The 21,120-nt window shown below is 37.1% G+C and overlaps 1 protein-coding gene across 1 annotated transcript in view; it reads left to right on the top strand.

Moving 5' to 3' along the window:
- Positions 1–21,120, top strand: part of ACAD11 (acyl-CoA dehydrogenase family member 11) — a 92,839-nt gene that overhangs the window by 2,678 nt on the left and 69,041 nt on the right. The window contains exons 2-7 of the mRNA XM_053600796.1: positions 6,288–6,387; positions 9,272–9,397; positions 9,983–10,144; positions 11,700–11,864; positions 20,184–20,325; positions 20,937–21,058. Coding sequence (XP_053456771.1) covers positions 6,288–6,387; positions 9,272–9,397; positions 9,983–10,144; positions 11,700–11,864; positions 20,184–20,325; positions 20,937–21,058 — 817 coding nt within the window. The remainder of the gene's footprint in view (positions 1–6,287; positions 6,388–9,271; positions 9,398–9,982; positions 10,145–11,699; positions 11,865–20,183; positions 20,326–20,936; positions 21,059–21,120) is intronic.

Here is a 21,120-nt window from a genome sequence, read left to right as displayed (position 1 = left end):
TTCAGGGGACGTCTTATTTTCCTGTAAGTAGGTCTTATTTTTGGAGGATGTCTTATTTTCGGGAAAACAGGGTAGGAGACTGAGGCAGGAGTATCACTTGAGCCCTGGAGTTTGAGGTTGCTATGAACTTGGCTGATACCATGACACCCTAGCCTGGGGCAACAAAGTGAGACTCTATCTCAAAAAAATGACAGTGCTGTCATTAAGAGTCAGTGGGGGGAAGAGAAGGACTTTTTAAGAAATCATAATGGAATAATTCTTAACCAAATGTATAAAAATAGAAATTAAAATGAATGCAGAAAATCAAATTTAAAGGAGAATATCAGGAACTCAATTTTTAATGTTAAGTTTTAAGATACTTTTTAGATTGTAATAGCCAAGTCATGGAAGAAGCCCAAGTGCCCATCAACCCATGAATGGATTAATAAATTATGGTATATGTATACCATGGAATACTATGCAGCTTTAAAAAAAGATGGAGACTTTACCTCTTTTATGTTTACATGGAGGGACCTGGAACATATTCTCTCAAGAATGGAGGAAAAAGTATCCAATATACTTAGTACTTCTATGAAACCAACTTGTATTTACTCACACTTTCTTATGAAAGATAGAACACAACTATAGCCCAGGATGAAGGAGAGAAATGGAATGGGGGGAGAGGGGAGTTTTGATAGAGGGAGGATAAATGGCAGGACCATGCCTATGGAGCATATTGCAAGGGTACAAGTCAAATCTATCAAGGGTAGAACATAAATGTCTTAACACAATAATCAAATAAATGAGGCAAAAGCTATGTTGATTGGTTTGATATAAGCACATCAGATTGTATAAAAAAATCAACACATTGTACCCCACATATGCATAAATGTATTCATGATCTATGTGTTTATGACTTAATAAAAAAAATACGATACCTTTTAGATATCCAAGTGAATACGTATGGTAAACTGTGGCTATTTCTGAAAGTCAAGGTAGAATGGACTAGACACAAATTTGGGAGTCATGAAGATATTTTAAAACATAAGATCAAAGAAAGAGCTTACCTAAAAAATGAGTCTATATAAAGAGGAGATTTAGAGACTGAGTCCTAGACCCCCTGTGGCTCAGTCGGTAAGGCGCCGGCCCCATATACCGAGGGTGACGGGTTCAAACCCGGCCCCGGCCAAACTGCAACCAAAAAATAGCCGGGCGTTGTGGCGGGCGCCTGTAGTCCCAGCTACTTGGGAGGCTGAGGCAAGAGCATCGCTTAAGCCCAGGAGTTGGAGGTTGCTGTGAGCTGTGTGAGGCCACGGCACTCTACCGAGGGCCATGAAGTGAGACCCTGTCTCTACAAAAAAAAAAAAAAGAAGTTGGAGAATTCAGAGGAATGTACAAAGGAGTCAGAGAAGTAGTGTTCAGAGAGAGAGGAGAAACCATATTTGTATTAGTGACCTTGAAAAAATAGATTAGTGGAAAGATGCAAATAAAAGCTTGATTTAAATGGGCTTAAAAGGACAAGAGGAGGAGAATTGGAGCAGGGAGTGTAAATAACTTTTTTGAAGAGTTTTCTTCTACAAATGGGAATGGAAATATTTTAAACGGAGGGGAAAGGGAGGTCAAGAGGCTTAAAAAAAAAAAAATAACAGCATGTTTGTATGCTTATGGTAGTGATCTCACAGATAGAAAAAAAAATGTGCAGAAGAAAGGCCTGGAAGGAACTTTTCTTTACGAAGGTTGGAATTTGCCAGAGAAGGGGTTATCCTTAGATAGGAATGTGAACATCCATTTATAGACTCTGGAGGGAAGATAATTTGTGGGTACAGATGATTATGTATATATATACAGTAGATAGATTACACTGTGGAAGGTCACATCTGATTGTTCTTATTTTCTTGTTGAAAGAGCAAGCTAGTAAAATGAAGATGGAGAAGAAGGTGTTTGAGAAGATTGGAGAAATTATGAAATAGTCCTGCAAGAGCATGGGAGAACGATTAGGCTAAAGAAATGTGATTGCTAGTTAGGGTTCACTTTGAGGTTCAGGGTTATGAATTTGAAGCAAAAATGGTTATTCTAGTAGCTATTAGTAGATATTGGTAGTAGATGTTATTGATGCCCAGAGCCTCTTGGACCCTTTATTACTATTTCCAGGCACTCCTGCCTTTGTTGGTTTTTGCTTCCAAAGGCCAACACTTATGGCTATTTTCTGATGAACTGCCCCCCTCATGCTGAAGGAGCCACTTTTGCCCCAGGTGTTATAGTACCTAGTATAGACCTTAACCAAACGCTGCACTGCTGAGTTCCCCCCATGGCTCTACCCCGACCCTTACCACAGTGAGATCAATCAGGCTGTAACTACCCTCTAAGGGACTTGGTCTTATGGCTTACTTTTGCTTGACTTGTTCCCTTTCTCCCATTCCTTATTAGTTTCCCAAACACTTCCTTAATATAATATGTCACTTGCGGTACATAATTTTTTTTCTCATCGTCTATTTCTCAGGAACCTAACCTAAAACAATAATTATTACTATGCATTTGTTTCTGTAATTATATCAAGTTATAGAAGTGTAAACCAAAAAATGGATTTAACCAGGATGACTCTTTTACCAAGCAAATACCATGAAGTGAGAAAAGAGCAAATGTATTGAAGGTATATTAAAGATAATGGTTATATAATTTACCATCACTTTTCAGCTAATTAGTAAGGAAGGACATGATGAGCAGAGGCGAAGTGAAGGACAGTATAATCAATGTTCTAGCATTAAAGGATTGTTGGAATTGAGGGACTAGCAGGAGTAACCAGAAAGATAGGAAACCAAATATAGAAATGATTAAAACTTGAACTGTTGATATTGCTCAGGTATACATAGAGTCTAATTCTTAGAACGAATGGCAGAGATAGTGCCAAGGAAAATAACCCTAGAGGAGAAAAATTCAAGAAAGTGACAGGCCTGAGTATTAAAATGGACATCTATGTGGATTTTGAAACCGGTAATTAAGATAGGAGTAGCACTAATGAGAGTAATAGTCAATCAAACCAAAATCCTTAAGAAATAAGGAAAATGACCTGAGAGTTAGTAGGGTGGCTGCAATAAAAGAAGGAAGAGGGTGGTAGAGTCGCAGGACATGAGATTGAAAGCTGAGCTAGGAGGGCTTTAAATAGGAGGAAGAGGAAAGAGTCTTGTGGCAGAGTGTGGAGAAGGCCACAGACCCCATCTCCAGGCTCAGTGAATATGAGAAAAACGTCTACCACTTAAGAAGCCTACAAAGGAAATAAAATCCTCCTGGAAAAGTCAGGTTTTAGTTAGAACAAGGAAGTTGGCCAAGCTTGGGGGCTCCTGTAACCCCAGCACTTTGGGAATCTGAGGCAGGATAGTTTGAGGCCAGGAGTTTGAGAACAGCCTGGGAAACAGAGTAAAACCCTATCTCTACAACAGAAAAGTTTAAAAAAAGGACAAGGGAGTAAACTGTGTAGTCCGGTGGTTCCCAACCTTCCCTTTGCCGCGATCCTTTAATACAGTTCCTCATGTTGTGGTGACCCCCAACCATACAATTATTTTCATTGCAGCGAAAGGAAGGTTGAGAACCACTGGTCTAGTCAGAGAAGATAGAGAAACTGAAGCTTCATGGTGCTATAAAATTAATAAAAAGAAAAAAAGAAAGAAATACAATTAAGCACAGCATGGAAATAAAGAGTAATTCCTGGATGGGGATAAAAAAAAAAAAAAGACTATGAATAAGGGGACTGCTTTGCCTCTCCCACCATGTGAGAAAAGAAGGTGCCGTCTGTAGGAAAGTGGGTCCTCACCAGCCACCAAATCTGCTGGCACCTTGCTCTTGGATCTCCCAGATGCCAAAACTGTGAGAAATTAATTTCTGTTGTTTATAAACTACCCCATCTGTCTACTAAGGCTTCTAAGCCAGGGTTTGTCCCCAGACTCCCCTCTCTCCTGGTATCATTCCCTCAGACTCCCCTCTCTCCTGGTATCATTCCCTGATGGTGACACTAATCCAGCTGTCACCTGAGAGGGGAAGGGAGAAGGAGACCCTAGACTGCCACAGGGGTTATTGTAAGGACTCACTGAAGAAACTCAGATGATGATGCCAACCCCGCATACTGTGTTTCCTGTGTGTGCATTCTGAGTGAACTGAGGCTGAGGGTGGATTAGTCAAATTCTTCTCTAAACAAGAAAGTGTCCCTAGGCACACATTTAAATGCAAAGATGTTATCTTTGTTAATAGAGACTGGCAAATTAAAAACGCCGCCTCTTGGGTTATAGATCAACACATTTCTTTTAGCACCAAATGTCTTGTCTAGGTTCTAAGCAATAATTATGACCATAGGCTCAATGATGATTTTTATATTGAAGCCATCAATGGTTCTAGACTATTTAAAGGCCTGAGGCTTGGGGTAGTTGAATTTAGCCAGTAGTGTGTTGACAGTGTTGGTGATGATCTTCCCAGGCAGGTGGGTTTCTGCATTTGTGTTGGGGGGATCTTTATTAGAACCATGGTAGATAGTCCCTCAGAAGAGAAGCTTTTAGGGGTTTTTTTAGTTCTATTTTGAGGATAAAATTCATATAACGTAAAATTTACAGTTTTAAAGTATACAATTCAGTTGTTTATGGTATATTCACAATATTATGCAACTATCACCACTTTCTAATCCAGAACGTTTCCATCACTCCCCCCCCCCAAAAAAAAATCCCATCCTCTTTCTATTCCCTGGAAGTTACTACTTTCTGTCACCATGGATTTGCTTGTTCTAAACATTTCATAGAAGTGGCATCACATAATATACAGTTTTTTGTGACTGGCTTCTTCTACTTAATGTTTTCAAGATTCATCTATGTTGTAGTATATTCAATATTTCATTCCTTTTTATGGGCAAACAATATTCCATGGTATGAATATACCACATTTTGTTTATCTTTTTATCTGTCAATGGTCATTCGAGCTGGTTCTGATTTGGGACTTTTGTGAATAGTGCCATTATGCACCTTCACGTACAAGAATTTTATGTCTTCACTTCCCTTGGATATGTATATAAGAGTGGATTTGCTGGGTCATATGGAACGCTTGTCTTCAACAAGAAGCTTTTGATTTTCCCTTTATACTTCCTCTGAGTCACTTACAATCCTGGAAGACCAGTGCTTTATACAGGGTAGCCATAAAGTTTATGTGCAATTTAAATACTTACAACTTTATGACCACCCTGTATAAGACTTGAGACCTGCCTCATTAAAAATGCATCCAATCAGACCTTTGGCATTTTTGAAGGTGTGTTTATAAGGTTCATTGTAATTGACTCCTTGCAGCAGCCATCACAGACAAACTGTCCCATGTCGGTAAAGGCAGCATAGCCTGAGGTGGTTCCATTTCCTGATCATTGGGGATCATCTCCACTTTTCTATGTTGAAAGGCAACCACACCAAATTAGATGGTGCCAAGATCAATGCTCTTTAATATGATTGCTGGGCAAGGTGGGTCTGGCTTGCTGGAGAAAGATGAAGACCCTGGAGCTACTATTGCCTTCAATCTGGGCTCACTCTTGTTTATTTCCTGATGGAGGGTTGGAGTCTTGGGAAGAATCTTCAAAAATGTTTTCCCACTTTCTCCTATTACCTATTACCTCAAGGACTGATTCTTCTCTTTATTTAATTTGTAGTTTCTCATTTATAGTGTGGATTCTTCAAAAGTCTAGTGATGCTTAACTGCCCATATTGTAAGTGAAGGTGTAGACTGAATAGTTTTGGTCACTGGAGTGTGTATCCTTGGTCCATGTGAGAAATTCTGTTCATCTGGCAGAAAGCCGGTGCCCTGGGGTCTGTGAGTTAGCTGGGACACTGTTGCACTTCCCTGGTCCATTTGCTCACCCTGGGACCTCAATTATCAGAACTCCCAATGTAGAGAGCTGCACTAGGTGCTACATACAGGGGGTATTTTTAGAAGGGCAGATAAGGGGGCACTAATCCAGTTGATCAAGCATCCTTTCATTTTTCAACTGATCACTTACAAGCTCTTCTCCCTGCCTTTATGTACTTACTAATAAAGCATGAGATCTGTAGTCAGGAGGTGGTAGGGTCCTCTCTTCTACCTGTGTGGGTCAGGGTTCTCCAGCTGCCAACATGTGGGGGCCTCTGCTTTAATATCATCCAGAAGCTCGTGTTGTAAGCTGCTGATTACACTCTTGGCTTTCCAAAATTGAGATGGATTTATTTTCACTTCCTATTTCTTCTGACATTTTAGTAGGATTTGGAAAAGGAAAACATGCCTTTATAATTGACCTTTTCTTTATTTTTATCTAGATCTGGACAGTCCAATCCAACCTTTTATCTCCAGAAGGGCTTTCAAGCATATGTACTGAGGAAAAAACCACCAGGTTCACTTCTTCCTAAAGCCCATAAGGTATAAATAAAGCACAGATGTAATGATAAATTTTTTGGTGACAAATAATTGCTTTTTATACATACAAAAACAATTAAAACTGCTTTTAAAAGGTATCTTATGATTACTAAATAATAGAAAATACATTTTATTGCTAATTAAAATTTCACTTGAATTGTATCCTTTTTTGTTTTTGTTTTTGTTTTTTAAAAAAGATTTGGGGTTGAAATCTAAAACTACCTTTAGTCTGTTTATCTTGAACGACACTAAGACCTCATGTGAATTTGACTTCCTCCTATATACTTAGCTAGAAGTACAATCAGCAAATGAGTATTTTCAGTTTTACTCATTTATAAATGTCATTTATTGTCAGGTATTTATTATATTCAATAACTATTTGCTAAATCATTTTAATATATTTCCTATGACAATCTTTTAATCTTTTGATGATAAAAAAGAAAGATTTGAATAAGCATTCTATAATAGTCTCTAAATACTAGACTTACCAGTGAGAATTTATAAAAGATTTTTGTTAGGCCAGCCATGGAGGCTCACATGTGTAATCCTAGCACTCTGGGAGGTTGAGGCAGGTGGCAGGAGCCTGTAGTCCTGATGATGGGCGGAGCCAGCTACTCGGGAGACTGAAGCAAACAATCACTTCAGCCCAAGAGTTGGAGGTTGCTGTGAACTATGACACCATAGCACTCTACCCAGGGCAATTGAGACTTTGTCTCAAAAAACCTTTTTTCTTTTTTTTTTGTTAAAAACTTTTTCTGTTTTCAGAAAACAGTTAATATCTACAGATTTTTATAGGACAGGAAAGGACAGGAATCAAAGTCCTGGAGAACATTAAAAGGACTATGAATAGGCTCGGCACCTGTGGCTCAAGTGGCTGGGGCACCAGCCACATACGCCTGAGCTGGCTGGTTCAAATCCAGCCCAGGCCCACCAAACAACAATGATGGCTGCAACCAAAATATAGCCGAGCATTATGGCGGGCGCCTGTGGTCCCAGCTACTTGGGAGGCGGAGGCAGGAGAATTGCTTAGGCCCAGGAATTGGAGGTTGCTGTGAGCTGTGATGCCATAGCACTCTACCCAGGGCGACAGCTTGAGGCTCTGTCTCAAAAAAAAAAAAAAAATGCACCATGAATATTTAGAGTATTACTGTAATCATGGGTAGCAGGTGCTTCCAGGCTCAGGTCACTGGAAAAGGACTATGATGGTGTGATCTTAATATTACAGTGATAGAAAATACAGACTCTGCCTTTCTTCGTCCCGCCATGTTCCAAGAGACATGGAGAAACTTGGATGCTTAACAGAAAAAATGTTAGGTATATTTTATTAAATGTTAACATGGCTTAATCCCCACCTATACCCCTATAAAAAGCTTTCCTTGGCGCTCTTCTTTCATATCTCCCAAGGAGGCCCAGGTAAGCCTCTATGTTCACACTACCACAGTAAGCTATAGAGAGCTGGGGCAGGGAGAGACGGGCAGTGGTGGGAAGGGAAAAGCCTACCAGAACACATCAGAACATAACATAATGCTCTTAGCCCAAGTACAGCTCCCAGGATCTGGAGTACTTTGTTTCAGCTCTCTTCATTTTTCCCATTTCTACATGGAAAAAAGCAATGCTCCCACTGCGCCATCCACTTTTTGCCTCCCTAACCCTTTTCTCCTCTCCCCTTGACTGCCCCACATGCATTTCCCGACATCATGGTGCTGTGTAGACGTGGGTTTAGTTACTTCCCTGCTCCAGTTATTGCTACAACAGCTGCTTTTCTTCCTGGTGTCTAAAAGAGCTGTGTGGTTTCCCCTCCTTGGAATGGTCAGTCACCCTTGCCTGAGTCTGGGGCAGGTGACTGTACATGTAGATGAATCATCCTTACTTAGTCTTCATCACAGCCCTGCTACAATCTGTGCCCTTGGGTCCTAAGTGATAGGCCCATACCTCTGTGCTGATTAAGAAGGTCATTTTCTTTCCATTATCTTATCTGGGCTCCTGCTTCAGCACCACTTTGCTCCTAACAGCCTACTTTCCCGTAATTATCTTGAGTTCCATAGCAGCTCCAGTTACCAAGAAGGATCTCCATACCCCTCTCAGAAACAGGAGCTTCCTTTGATCTCCGCTAGGGGCAGATACTTTTCTCTTCCCACCACTGCCCATCCACCTGCCCCAACCCCCTATAGCTGACTGTGGTAGAGTGCTAACACAGAGGCTTACCTGAGCCTCCTTGGGAGATATGAAAGGAGAGCAAGTCAGTGAGCAGGGAACTGCTGAGAACAACAGAGAAAGGGATATTTTTTAATAAAATCTGTGAAATAATTTGGCTGGGCATAGTGGCTCATGCCTGTGATCCAAACATTCTGGGAGGCCAAGTCAGAAGGTTCACTTGAACCCAAGAGTTTAAGACCAGCTTGGGCAACAGTGAGACCCCCTATCTCTATAAAAATTGTTAAAAATAGCCAGCATATACCAGTAGTACTAGCTACTTGGGAGGCAGAGGCAGGAGGGTCGCTTGAGCCCTGGAATTCGAGGCTGCAGTGAACTACGATCACACTACTGCACTCTAGCCGGCAGAGGGAGACTCTGTCTCAAAAATAAAAAAAAAATCTGTGACATATTATAGTTAGGAACTATTGCCTTTATATTTTGAGAGCCAAGATTAAGCCTCATGCAGGTACCTATCTATTTATCCTAACTAAATTGTCATTTTTTTTAGTTCTGGTCTAATTTATAATTATGATGATTATACTAAGACTAATTATTAATGAAATTATTAATATATACTCTTTGAGTTTTTTGTTGACACTATTTTATAATTAGTTTCTAGCTTAAGGTTAGCTCACAAATAGTTATTAAATTTCTGTGTCTCTGATTTTTAATAATTCACTATCCTGTTTAGATTGATAGAGAATTTAAAGTCCAGAAGGCCTTGTTCTCTATTGGATTTCCTGTTCCCAAGCCTATTCTGTACTGCAGTGATGCTTCTGTCATTGGAACAGAATTTTATGTGATGGAACATGTGCAAGTAAGTTAACAATCTTATTTTGTTGTTGCTTTTATTTTTAACTAAGAAGTTAGTTACGATGCTTTATTTGATGAGGTTTGATTGTAATATTAACTAATTCGGTAGTGTATTCTATATTTTAGGTAATTAGTTTGCTTTGCAAAGGCTAAAAGTTTTGTTTTAATTTGAGCACACATAATGAGGGAGGGAGGAAATAGACAAGGAACAAATTTAGTAATTGGTGCATATTGATTTATTCTTACATTTTCCTGTAGTGGCAGCTAAGAGCTGTAAGTAATGGTAACAACCAATAACCATAGGTAACAGTGAAATCAGCTCCAAGTAGAATGATCAAGCCATTAAGAACAATACATTTCAGTTGTTTTTTAAATTGTTTTTTTTTTTATTAAATTGTTTTTTGTAAAATATAATTTGAGAGTAGTTTTGGCTTTTAAGTTCATTGTGAAATATCCTTATATTTTCCTTCTGGCACGCACATTCTAATATTAACCATGTTTCAGAAATGAATGTTTTTCTAGCATATTCTACAAAGTATGAGTTTTGGTTGCAAAACATTTAAATTATCTATTTTAATAACTTCCATAGGGTCGAATATTTCGTGATTTCACAATTCCTGGAGTTAGCCCACCAGAACGTTCAGCCATATATGTGGCCATGGTAGAAACCTTGGCTCAATTACATTCCTTGAATATACAGTCATTACAGCTGAAAGAATATGGTATAGGAGCTGGGTACTGCAAAAGACAGGTAATGTATCCACATAAAGAGCTACTTTTATTCAAGTTCTTGGAAAAATATACACTATTAGTCAAAATAAAAATCTTGATTGTATAGTTTTCTGAAACTTGGCTATGACTTTTGACTTTGTCCTTCATACTGATTTGTAGTTAACATAAAATAATTTTCTATTTTTAAATCAGGTGTTGTAAAGCAAAATCTTCTGCTCCAGAACCTTCACTTAATTTCCCAATACTTTTTCTGTACAATTTTCCTTTCTAAAGGAAATTGGGCTAGCAGACATTGTTAAGCTTGACTGTGTATTTAATGCCTACTGAATATTGCTTTAAATGTCAAGAAAATAAAAATAGGTTCTTCCCCCATAGAAACTTATGGTCATTTTTGAGAGACCTATGTATGACTCTCATATACAAAAACTTGAATATGGTATAAAATAGTATAAAATCTAATGGCAAATTTTTTTGTGCTCTTCGTAAGAGCTGTGGCATTCAGAGGGTGGAAATTGGCATGGCTTGCTTACTTGGGGAAAGCTTCCCGGGAGAAATATCTTGTAATGAGTATTTAAGGAAAGATAAAATTTCAAGTGGTAAGGAAGAGATGGTGAGCATTTCAAATCAGAGAAAAGCAAAACTGTATATGTATCAGGCTGTTTCCCTTTGTAAGCATATCATTTTGCAGGGATTGAACAAAAACAAGGAAACTAAGGTTTTGAGACTCCTTATAATATGCCAGGTCCCAAATCAAGGAATTGTGGACCTTCTCTTTTTTAATCTTTGCAACAACCCTAAGACATAGGTATTATTACTCTCATTCTGCAGATGAGGCTTACATAGATCCAGTAAGTCCAAGTGGCTGGGACATAATTTAAACCGAAGTTGGTATCATTCCAAAGATAGAGACATTTGCACCAAATGAGCAAAGATACCTTGGGAAATGGAGAAGAGATACAAGCAGATAAATAATATAGCCCAACTTGTTGGAGGACTTTGAGAGTAGGTTGATTTGTTTGCATTCAATTCTAAGAACAAAAAAAAAGTCTTTGTACTACTCATACCTATAATATATTAAGAAGATTCTATAGATAATAAGAAAAGCTATTAAAATAAAAAGTAAAACTCTTTTCTTCTTCCAGATCCCATATTCCCTTTTTTAGGGGTCACTTGTTTCTTGTGACTTTTTCCAGAAATTGGCTGTGCCTATTTGTGTATATGTAAGTGTGTGTACGTGTGGGTGTTCATATACATTTTTTTCTTCCACAAAATAGTTGCTGAATAAAGCAACCACCTCTCTTGATGCCTAAGCCAGTATTCTTTTTTTCCTGATAAAAATCTAGGTGAGTAAAATGAACTAGATGAAAGAGCCACTTAAATGTTTACATTTTTAGGCTGATACATGTATTCTGTTTTAGGCTGACATGAGTGAGTATCCCTTGTCAGTGATCTTCAGCATTTAGTAGTAAAAAGTGATTTGATATAATTTAATTTTGTTTTGATTTTAGAATTACTGCATCTTAACATTTATTTCACTTTTAGCTTTAACATTTTTCTTATTTAAATATCTTTAGATATCCACCTGGACAAAGCAGTATCAAGCTGCAGCTCATCAGGACATCCCTGCCATGGAACAGCTATCTGAGTGGTTAATGAAAAACTTGCCCGATAATGACAATGAAGAGAATTTGATTCATGGAGATTTCAAACTAGATAATATAGTTTTCCACCCAAAAGAGGTACTATAAGCCGTGTTTAAAAGAATTTAAGTAGATCTGATTTGAGATACAAGTACTAAGTATATGTTCCTCCCAGAGCATTGAATGAACCCAACCCATCTCCCTTCCTTTCCTACAGCTCCGAACAGTCTTCACCACTCAAAAATTTGAGAAATGGCTAGGTGCAGTAGCTCATGCCTACAATCCTAGCCCTTTGGGAGGCCAAGGAGGGAGGATCCCCTGAGCTCATGAGTTTGAGACCAGCCTGAGCAAGAGTGTTTCTACTAAAAATAGAAAAATTGCTGAGCATTGGGGTAGATGCCTATAGTCCCAACTACTCAGGAGTCTGAGGTAGGAAGGTTGCTCGAACCCAGGAGTTTGAGGTTGCCATGAGCTAGGCTGACTCCATGGTACTCTAGCCTGGGCAACAGAGTGAGACTCTGTCTCAAAAAAAGAAAAACAACTTTCAGAAATGAGTCCTGTAGATTTTCAAGTATGGGTAACTACCTACCTTTAAGTCTGGTTCTACTTGCATATTGCTGTTTTCTTCAAAGAAATTTTTTATCTACTTAAAATACTTAGCTTATAAATGTTCTTTTGCTTTCTTCTGGTTCACTTATATTTTTTGTTTTTTCTTGTCCTGTATCATGAAGAATTTTTAATTTATTGTTAATAAATAATAATTCAGAGAACACAGAATTCCAAAAACCTCTTTTAGACTTCAAAAGAATTACGTTAGATTAATGTCACCTTGCTCTGTATAACTGTACACAGTGTATTCTTCAGAAAGACTCCAAAGAAAAGCTATAACTTTCCACTGTGCACAGAAAATAAGGCCTCACATTAGAGGATAGTAGGAAGGAGGAAACTTCTTCAGTTCTCTCCTTAACTGTATTTGGACAAGCTGGTTGGTACTTAGTACTCCTGCATAAATTAAGAGATTTCCAGTTCCCCAAATCCTGCTTCTTAGAGGAGGATTTTCTGCATTCATCAGTTTTCTAAGAGTGCTAAGATATTTTAGGACAAGAAGAGCAGCTGTAAGTTTATGTGCTAAGTTTCTGGGTTTTATGTTCTTTCTCTATAGGAAAAGGATGGAGGGAAATACCATTATAAATCACATTATTGTCAAAATTCAAAGTAGTATAAATCAATTAAAAGTCCAAAAATAACATAAAGACATTTGAGCATATTTACCAGCAAGACAGAAAAATTTTAATGGAAAAGTCCATTTGGATATTAAAATTATACATGTAATTATATATGGGTGTGCATGTATGTGTCACTTTTTTTTTCTTTTTTCTTTTTTTTTTTGCAGTTTTTGGCCGGGGCTGGGTTTGAACCCACCACATCCAGCATATGGGGCCAGCGCCCTACTCCTTTGAGCCACAGGCACCACCCTGTGTAACTTTTGTAATGGTACTGATGAATTCTGAATTCTAACTTTGTTAATTATTGACCTTTATACTAGAAATTGAATAATGCTCATTTGCAACCTGGAAAAATTATAAAAGTATGTACCTTAAAACAGCAGGATTTGGCCTGTATTTGATACATTTCATTTGATTCATTAATATCTTAGGCGCCTGCCTTTGAATAAGTCACATTTCTTTATATCTCTTATAACTGGTACTTTTCAATTCTTAAAGAAATAAGAAAAATTCCAGACCTAGATATCCTAATGAATTATATTTTGCTTACTGAAATGTTTAATTTGTAGGATTAGTCTTAATATGCTGAACGTAATCATAAACTCCAGTAAGTATAAAATTATTTGTTCCTTTCATATTTAATCTCATATTTTAAAAATATTTCTTATAAGATTAAAATTATCAAACAGGTATCACTTTCCATCAGAAAAGCAGGATATTCCATAGTTTGGGAGAAGCATTTTTTAGAAAAGAAGAGCATTGATAAAGGCATAGCTTTCAGTTACTTAGCTGTGATGCTAAATTGTTAACATACGCCATTATCTTTTAATTTTTTAGGGCCAGCTAGTAGTTAGTAAAGTGTTTTCTATTTATGACCAGTAATCTCATTATTATTAGTTAAATCAAATTTAATCAATTTCCGCCTCCCATAAATATTGTAACTAACTCTTCATGGAAAGTAACATGTGGTTGGCAGAATTCAAGGGAAGCAGCATTTTTTTCATTACAACAATATTCTCTGAAACATGGGGTTGGAAAGGAGGTCCAACATAGGTCTTCAAAATACAGATAGAGGGAAAATACATTCAGGTAACAGCAATTAAACAATATATACCTGGGTACAAGTATATCATACAAGGTGAACTACAAGAACAGTGAAAGAAGGAAGGATGCCCGCTATGGACTGGCAGTAAGAGCTACCCAAACTTTAAAGTTTAGTTTTAGTTAATAGTTTATATTTTCCACTTCTTTTTAATATGGTTTTATAAGTAAATAGGAAATTAGACTGTGTGTTTTGTTTTTCATGTGGTCACTCAACAAATTGTAAAATCAGCCCCTGGAATGAGGAGGAGTCCTAGAAGGAGCTCTGCTGTAGCCCAGCCCCCCAGGGGAGAGAGGCTCTGTACCTGCTACTCCTGTTGCTGCTGCCTGGGTACTGGGAGAGCGAAGGTGGTGGGGGGAGGATCTTTGTATGGACCTTAACTAAGGGCTAGAAACTACCTGGTACCTGAAGGTTTCATTTGAGATCAGATTGGAGGCCCAAGTGATCCCTGTCTCACCACTCCTTTTTATAGTAATCCCTTTTGGAAGACTACCTCTGTTAGGGGTCTGAGTTCTTCCATACCATCTACCGTGGATCACAGGACCCTCTGCCCCCTCCTCAGACTTTCTCTGTTCCTCCCCTGGTCAGTGGCCATGGTGGAGCTTCTCTGCCATGTCCTGACTCTGGATGCTGTGAGCATGATACTGGCCAAGGAAGCAGAAGACATGAGGGATAGAAGCAGGCTCCTTGGGCTCAGCTTTCTACCTCTGCGTCATCTTGGGCTCAGGGGGGCCTGGACAGCACCCCCACCAGCAAGAGCTTGAGGGCCCACAGAGCTGTAGGCCTCACCTTCTGGCCCCTGGGCCACGCACTGGGTCATTCTTGGATGTATGTTTATACCTTGGGATGTGATTGAAAGCTTTCTTTCTCTTTAAGTTTAAAGATTATATCTATTTATAACTATCTTTGTCTCTAGAATCTACATAGTAGATGCTCAATAAATGAGAATCTACTAGACTAGGAGCTCCTTTAAAGCAGTGACTGTGTCTTACTCATCTTTATATAGCAGATGTTTATATGATTTGAGGTGAATCTCTGGTGAATGGGTTGATTTTATTGAATTTTTCACTAAGTAACTATTTTCATCTCAAACATTTATGCTAATTTTTTCATTCCCTAGCAGTATGACCTTAAAGCAAATTGCTTAACCTCTCTCTGTGCCTCAGGTTTTATTTTAATTTTTTGTTTTTCTTTTCGTTTTTCTTTTTCACCCAAGCTAGAGTGCAGAAACACCATCATAGCTCACTGCAGCTTCCAGCTCCTGGGCTCAAGTGATCCTCCTGCCTCAGCCTCCTCAGTAGCTGAGACTACAGGCACACACCACCATGCCTGGCTCATTTTTTAAATTTTTGGTAGAAAGAAGGTCTCACTATGTTGGCCCATCTTGTCTCAAACTCCTACCTAGGCTTAAGTGATCTCTTGTCTCAGGTTCCTAAAGTGCTAGGATTACAGGTGTGAGCCACCTTGGCTGGCCTAACTTTTTCTTTTGAAATAATTATAGACTTAGAAGAAGTTGTAAATATAGTACAGTAAAGAGAAGTTCCATGTATCCATTATCCAGATTCCCCACAATTGATCTTACACAACTGTAGTATCTATCGAAGCCAGCAAACTGACCTTGCGTACCCTTTGAATTGAAAAAAAAAAAAAAACCAATTTCAGAGTTGCTGGGCACCTACTATAAAGTAGTCATTGAAGACTACTTCATTAGCTGGTAGTTGGAACATAACTCAACTTATTTTATTATCCTCTCTTTTCCATTCTTTTCTCCTCTATTTTTCTGTTCTATTTTTCTAAGACTGCCTATCAAACTCTATTCTTCAGAAAAAAATATTAAGGTATAAGTAGATCTTTTAAAATCTGTACTAAAAAAACTGGTTATAGGGAATGGAATTACAGGAGACATAACAAACATTCTGTAATGTTAAGGTTTGAGGGTTTTTTGGTTTTTGTTTTTTAAAACAACAGCATGTTTTATTTTTATCATCAGAAAACACAACAATTAAGAAAGAATACAAAACAAACTTAAATGACAAACTTTCCAGGAATGTGTAGAGTAAGCTACTAAGTTACTTAAAATACCATTTTTAAACAAAAGCACCTCACCTAGCTTCACAATCTCCTGTTTTTTTCCAGTTACTTATTTGTAAAGTATTGGAAGCATGTTTGAGCTAGTATTTAAGTAATATAACATGTTCACTGCAATGTTTAAAGGAATTCCAGTTTTCATGGAAATTGTTGATTTTCCAAATATAAATCTTACTGGTAAAGAACTGTTTAAGATTTTTGAGTTTAATGTAAAAACCTGTCATTTCAACTTGAAAAATTAATATATTTAATTAGAAACATCCACTGGAGTAGATCAACTTCAAAGATCTAGAAATTCATTTTTTTTCTTTATACCACCTCTGCAATGATGCCAATTTGATTGTTCTTACTTTAGAACCCATGAGCCCTTCATGACTGCCTTTGACTTTTTATCCTGCACAGCCACGTGGTCATGATCTGTCATTTCAAAAACTATCTCCTTTAGTTATCAATTTAACTAATAATTTTTTGACTGCTGATGTATGTAAGTAATATAAGAACTTTAAAATTTCCTGACCTTAGGTTATTTATTATTCCATAATCTTCTCACTCCTTGACTTTATATAACTTTCAGCCCTAAACTTGCTGCATATTTTGCTACAGAATAAAGTCATGAAATCAGGTTAACTGGGCCTGGGACATATTTATGTTGCATAATTTCATCTAGGCCATAACTTCATCTCTTAGTAAAACCTGTGACTTTTTTATTTTTTATTTTATTTTTTTCTGTGACTTTTTTAAAATGACTTTTAAAAATCTTTTCCATTCTGCTCAAGCTCTCAAGTTTCTTGTCCCATCTAGACTCTTGCTCTCAGCATATGGTCTTGCCTTCTGCTTGATTCATTTCTGTCCTTTCAGTCACTTTCCAGCACAGGCTACTTTCTAGATATTACATGTTCCTTGAAGTTCTCTCCAAATTGTTGAAGACATTTCAGCCCTCTATACTATGTCCCTTCATGCATACTGATGGGTGATATTTTTCTTAGCCTCACTGCCAAGGAAGTTGTTCCTCTTAAGCAACTGGTTTGTTTTTAATTTACATACACAGTAAAGACTGTGATCAATCATGGTTCACATTTTATTTTCTCTGCTAGAACATTCAGAGCAAATTTCACTACCCACACTAACAATTATACATGATCTATGACATTCAATTTAATGTCATATCTGGTGTGGAGCACTCCTTGTCTTATAAAATGGGTGTGTAAGGAAAGGCACAGGCCTCCCACTCCCAGCCACGAAAAGCTCTTTGGTGGGGAACCTGGCATTAAACCATTCCTAGACCACCTGCTTCTGAGATGGGGTTTCTGCATAGTAGAACAACTCTCTCCCTGTGATCTTTTGAAAGCTCTCAAAGCAAGTGTTTGTAAATAAGTACGTAAAATAATAAAAGTAAAACATAAAGAAAATAATAAAAAGAAAAAAGGAAAAATTTTATATAATAACCTTATTCCTAGCTTTATCTTTTTATTAAAAATTCTATTATTTTTTTCCCTGCTTACTTTGTCTGCTATTTGCCCTGTTGGATTGCATGTGTTTCTTTTATTTTGAAAGGTAATACATGTACATATTAATAGAATTAGTATTGTAAAAAGCATACAAAATAAACCTCTGTAGAAGATAATCAACAAAACTAAAGTCTTTCAGTTGTGCTGAGGTTTCAGAAAAACTGTCAGAAATTGTTATACTAATAAGTTCTTTAGCTGGACGAGATAGCTCACACCTGTAATGCTAGCACTTTGGGAGGCCATGGTAGAGGGATTCCTTGAGATCAGGAGCTTGAAACCAGCCTGAGTAACATAGCAAGACTCTGTCTCTAAAAAAAATAGAAAAATTAGCCGGTGTGGTGGCACACACCTATAGTCCCAGCTACTCAGGAAATTGAGGCAGAAGAATTGCTTGGTCCCAAGCATTTGAGGTTGTAGTGAACTATGATGATGCCACTGCACTCTAGCCTGGGCAACAGACCTAGACCCTGTCTCAAAAAAAAAAAAGAAAGAAAGAAAGAAAGGAGAATGAGAGAGAAGTTCTCTAGCAGTAGTAAAGTGAACTGGTAAATGTTTATCTCAACCACTCGGAGTTATATTGAACTTTTTATAGCACTGAACATAAATAGGTATAAACATAATTCTAATAAACTATTGCTAATTAACTTATACTAATTGATACAATTTGATGAACTATCAATTTTTCTCACTGACCATTGTCTTATAGCTTTGTGTAATTACCCAAGAAATAGATGTTTCAGATACCTTGAAACAATTCCAGAGAAGTTTCCTAACTTTCATTTAAAAAAAAATAATAAACATTTCTAGCATAAGGAAGGGTCTCATCCTCTTTTCTTTGGAAGTTAAAAGCAGGAACAGCAAATAGAATGGTATAAGAAAAAAATGTATCTTTTTATATAGTTTAATAATGTAGCTAGGATAGTAATTTATAATATAGCTACAACAATAAAAGGGCTTATAAAATCCAGTCATAGAGAAGGGAGTGATCCATTTTTCCCACAGTAGGGTGGCGCCTATGGCTCAAAGGAGTAGGGCGCCAGTACCATATACCGAAGGTGGTGGGTTCAAACTCAGCCCTGACCAAAAACAAACAAACAAACAAAAAATTTTCCCACAGTAATAATAGCAGATTTTTGATTGCCTTCTATATGCAGGCCTTGTAGCTATTCATCAAATGAATATATATCAGCTACCTACTACTTGCTAGGTACTCTGCTAGGAACTGGTAAACAAAACATATTATACATGCTGCCTACTCTCATTTAATCTTTATAGTAGCCCTGTATACAAGGTAATATTTTATGTATGGCTGAGAAAATTGAGGATGGGACAGGTTAACTAACTCGTTCAGCCACTAAATGGTAGAGCCAGGATTTTAATATAGGTCTGTGTGATTGCAAAGCTCACATTTCCCCACAAAGCTACAATAATGTGTGTAAATTTTCCAGAGGAATAAGGGAGTGTAAGCACACAGAAAGTAATATGGAGACATGAAACCCAGTAACTTCTATTGCCCAAATAGGCTATCCAGTTTTATCTGGTTTGAATAACTTGCCTAGATTATTGCTGCAGCCTCCTCACTGGCTCCCCTACAGGCTATTCAATACGTAGCAGCTACTGTGACTTACAATACAGATAATCAGTCACCCCTCTGTATAGAGCCCTTCAGTGGCAGTCCCCTCCTTGCACCTCATTCCTCCTACCTCAATCCCTTGAAGTAACCACAGCATTGCTATCAATTTGGTACATCCTTCCTACTCTGAATGTTCATTTATAACCTTTTTTTTAAACAAAAATAGGATCATATTATATATATTCTTCAAATCTCTTTTTCCTTTGTATTTACAGTTTAATCTCCTATGTTCTTAACATAAAGAGATATATTCCCCTGATACATGTTGTTACAAAGTAGAAAGAGGAAAGCTCTCTGTCTTATTGGTTTCAAATTATATGATAGTGTCTTATGATGTTGATGTATAATGGTGGATTTTGTGTTCATAAAGCAAACAGTGTCTTTCTAACAATTTTTTTATCTATAGCATGAAACAACTTACTTTAAAAAGTACTATAAATGAAATAGTATAATATTTGTTATGTAGTTATTTATCCCTAAAGCAAATGCTTAATTATACATGACATAGCAAGTATTATTGAAATGTAAGTATTTATTATAAGAATTTCTTCTTTGCCATGGTTGCACCCAGTTGGAAAGTTTTAACTGCTTCTGCCTCTGCTCATTAATAGAGATACTAAGGCTGTGTAAAGTAAAGAGCGAAAGGATTGGTGGCTGGTGATGGAACCAGAGGACTTGGCCCTGCATAATCGAGGCTAATGTTATTTCATAAATGAAATGTGCCACTGTGGATAAAGATTGCAAATCACAGCCTGAGATTGACTTCTGACGGGAAATGAGTGCATTGTAGTTCATTCATTTATTTATTATAGTTGTTTTGAATGCTAACATGTTAAAGACCTCTTTATTTTTTAATTACAGTCTCGAGTTATAGCAGTACTAGATTGGGAGCTTTCAACTATTGGTCATCCTTTGTCAGACCTAGCTCATCTTTCCATGTTCTACTTCTGGCCAAGGACAGTTCCCATGGTAAATCAAGGTTCCTATATTCGAGAAAACACAGGTACAAAAACATAATGTCTAAATTGCTATAAATATAAAATTAGCTTTATTATATTCATAAATAAAAATATAATCTTACAATTGTTAATGATCTTGTAATTTTAGATAATAGTTTTATTTGTTCCTTCAAAATATTTCTAGGAGGGGATTGGTGGGATTACACCTGCGGTGCATCTTACAAGGGTATATGTGAAACTTAGTAAATGTAGAATGTAAATGTCTTAACACAATAACTAAGAAAATGCCAGGAAGGCTATGTTAACCAGTGTGATGAAAATGTGTCAAACGGTCTATAAAACCAGTGTTTGATGCCCCATGATCGCATTAATGTACATAGCTATGATTTAATAATAAAAAAAGAAAATTTTCTAATTAATTTTGTTTTTATTAATTTTTCTAAACAAAGACTCCTACTTTTAGTAATGTATGACAAAATGTAATACTTTGTATATAATGTTATTTTGTGAATTAAGATTTAGAATATGTTTTGTTGCATGGATTAGTGGTTATTACATTCTTTTATATATACATATATGCTATATTATGACATTTAAAAATATTCACCATAACATATATCAGCACATATAATTATATTATATGCTATTTTTATAGGCATACCGTCGATGGAAGAACTGATTTCAATATATTGCCGCTGTAGGGGAATTAATTCTGTTCTTCCTAACTGGAATTTCTTTCTTGCTCTTTCATATTTTAAATTGGCTGGAATAGCACAGGTAATTGTTTTAAAAATGTGTTTAAACTTGAGATTAAGGTCAGCACCTGTAGCTCAGTGGCT

This window comes from Nycticebus coucang, chromosome 8, assembly GCF_027406575.1.
Source record: "Nycticebus coucang isolate mNycCou1 chromosome 8, mNycCou1.pri, whole genome shotgun sequence".
In the NCBI taxonomy this organism is placed as follows: domain Eukaryota; kingdom Metazoa; phylum Chordata; class Mammalia; order Primates; family Lorisidae; genus Nycticebus; species Nycticebus coucang.
The sequence above is the reverse complement of the archived record's forward strand: the minus strand, read 5'-3'. Positions and strand labels throughout refer to the sequence as shown.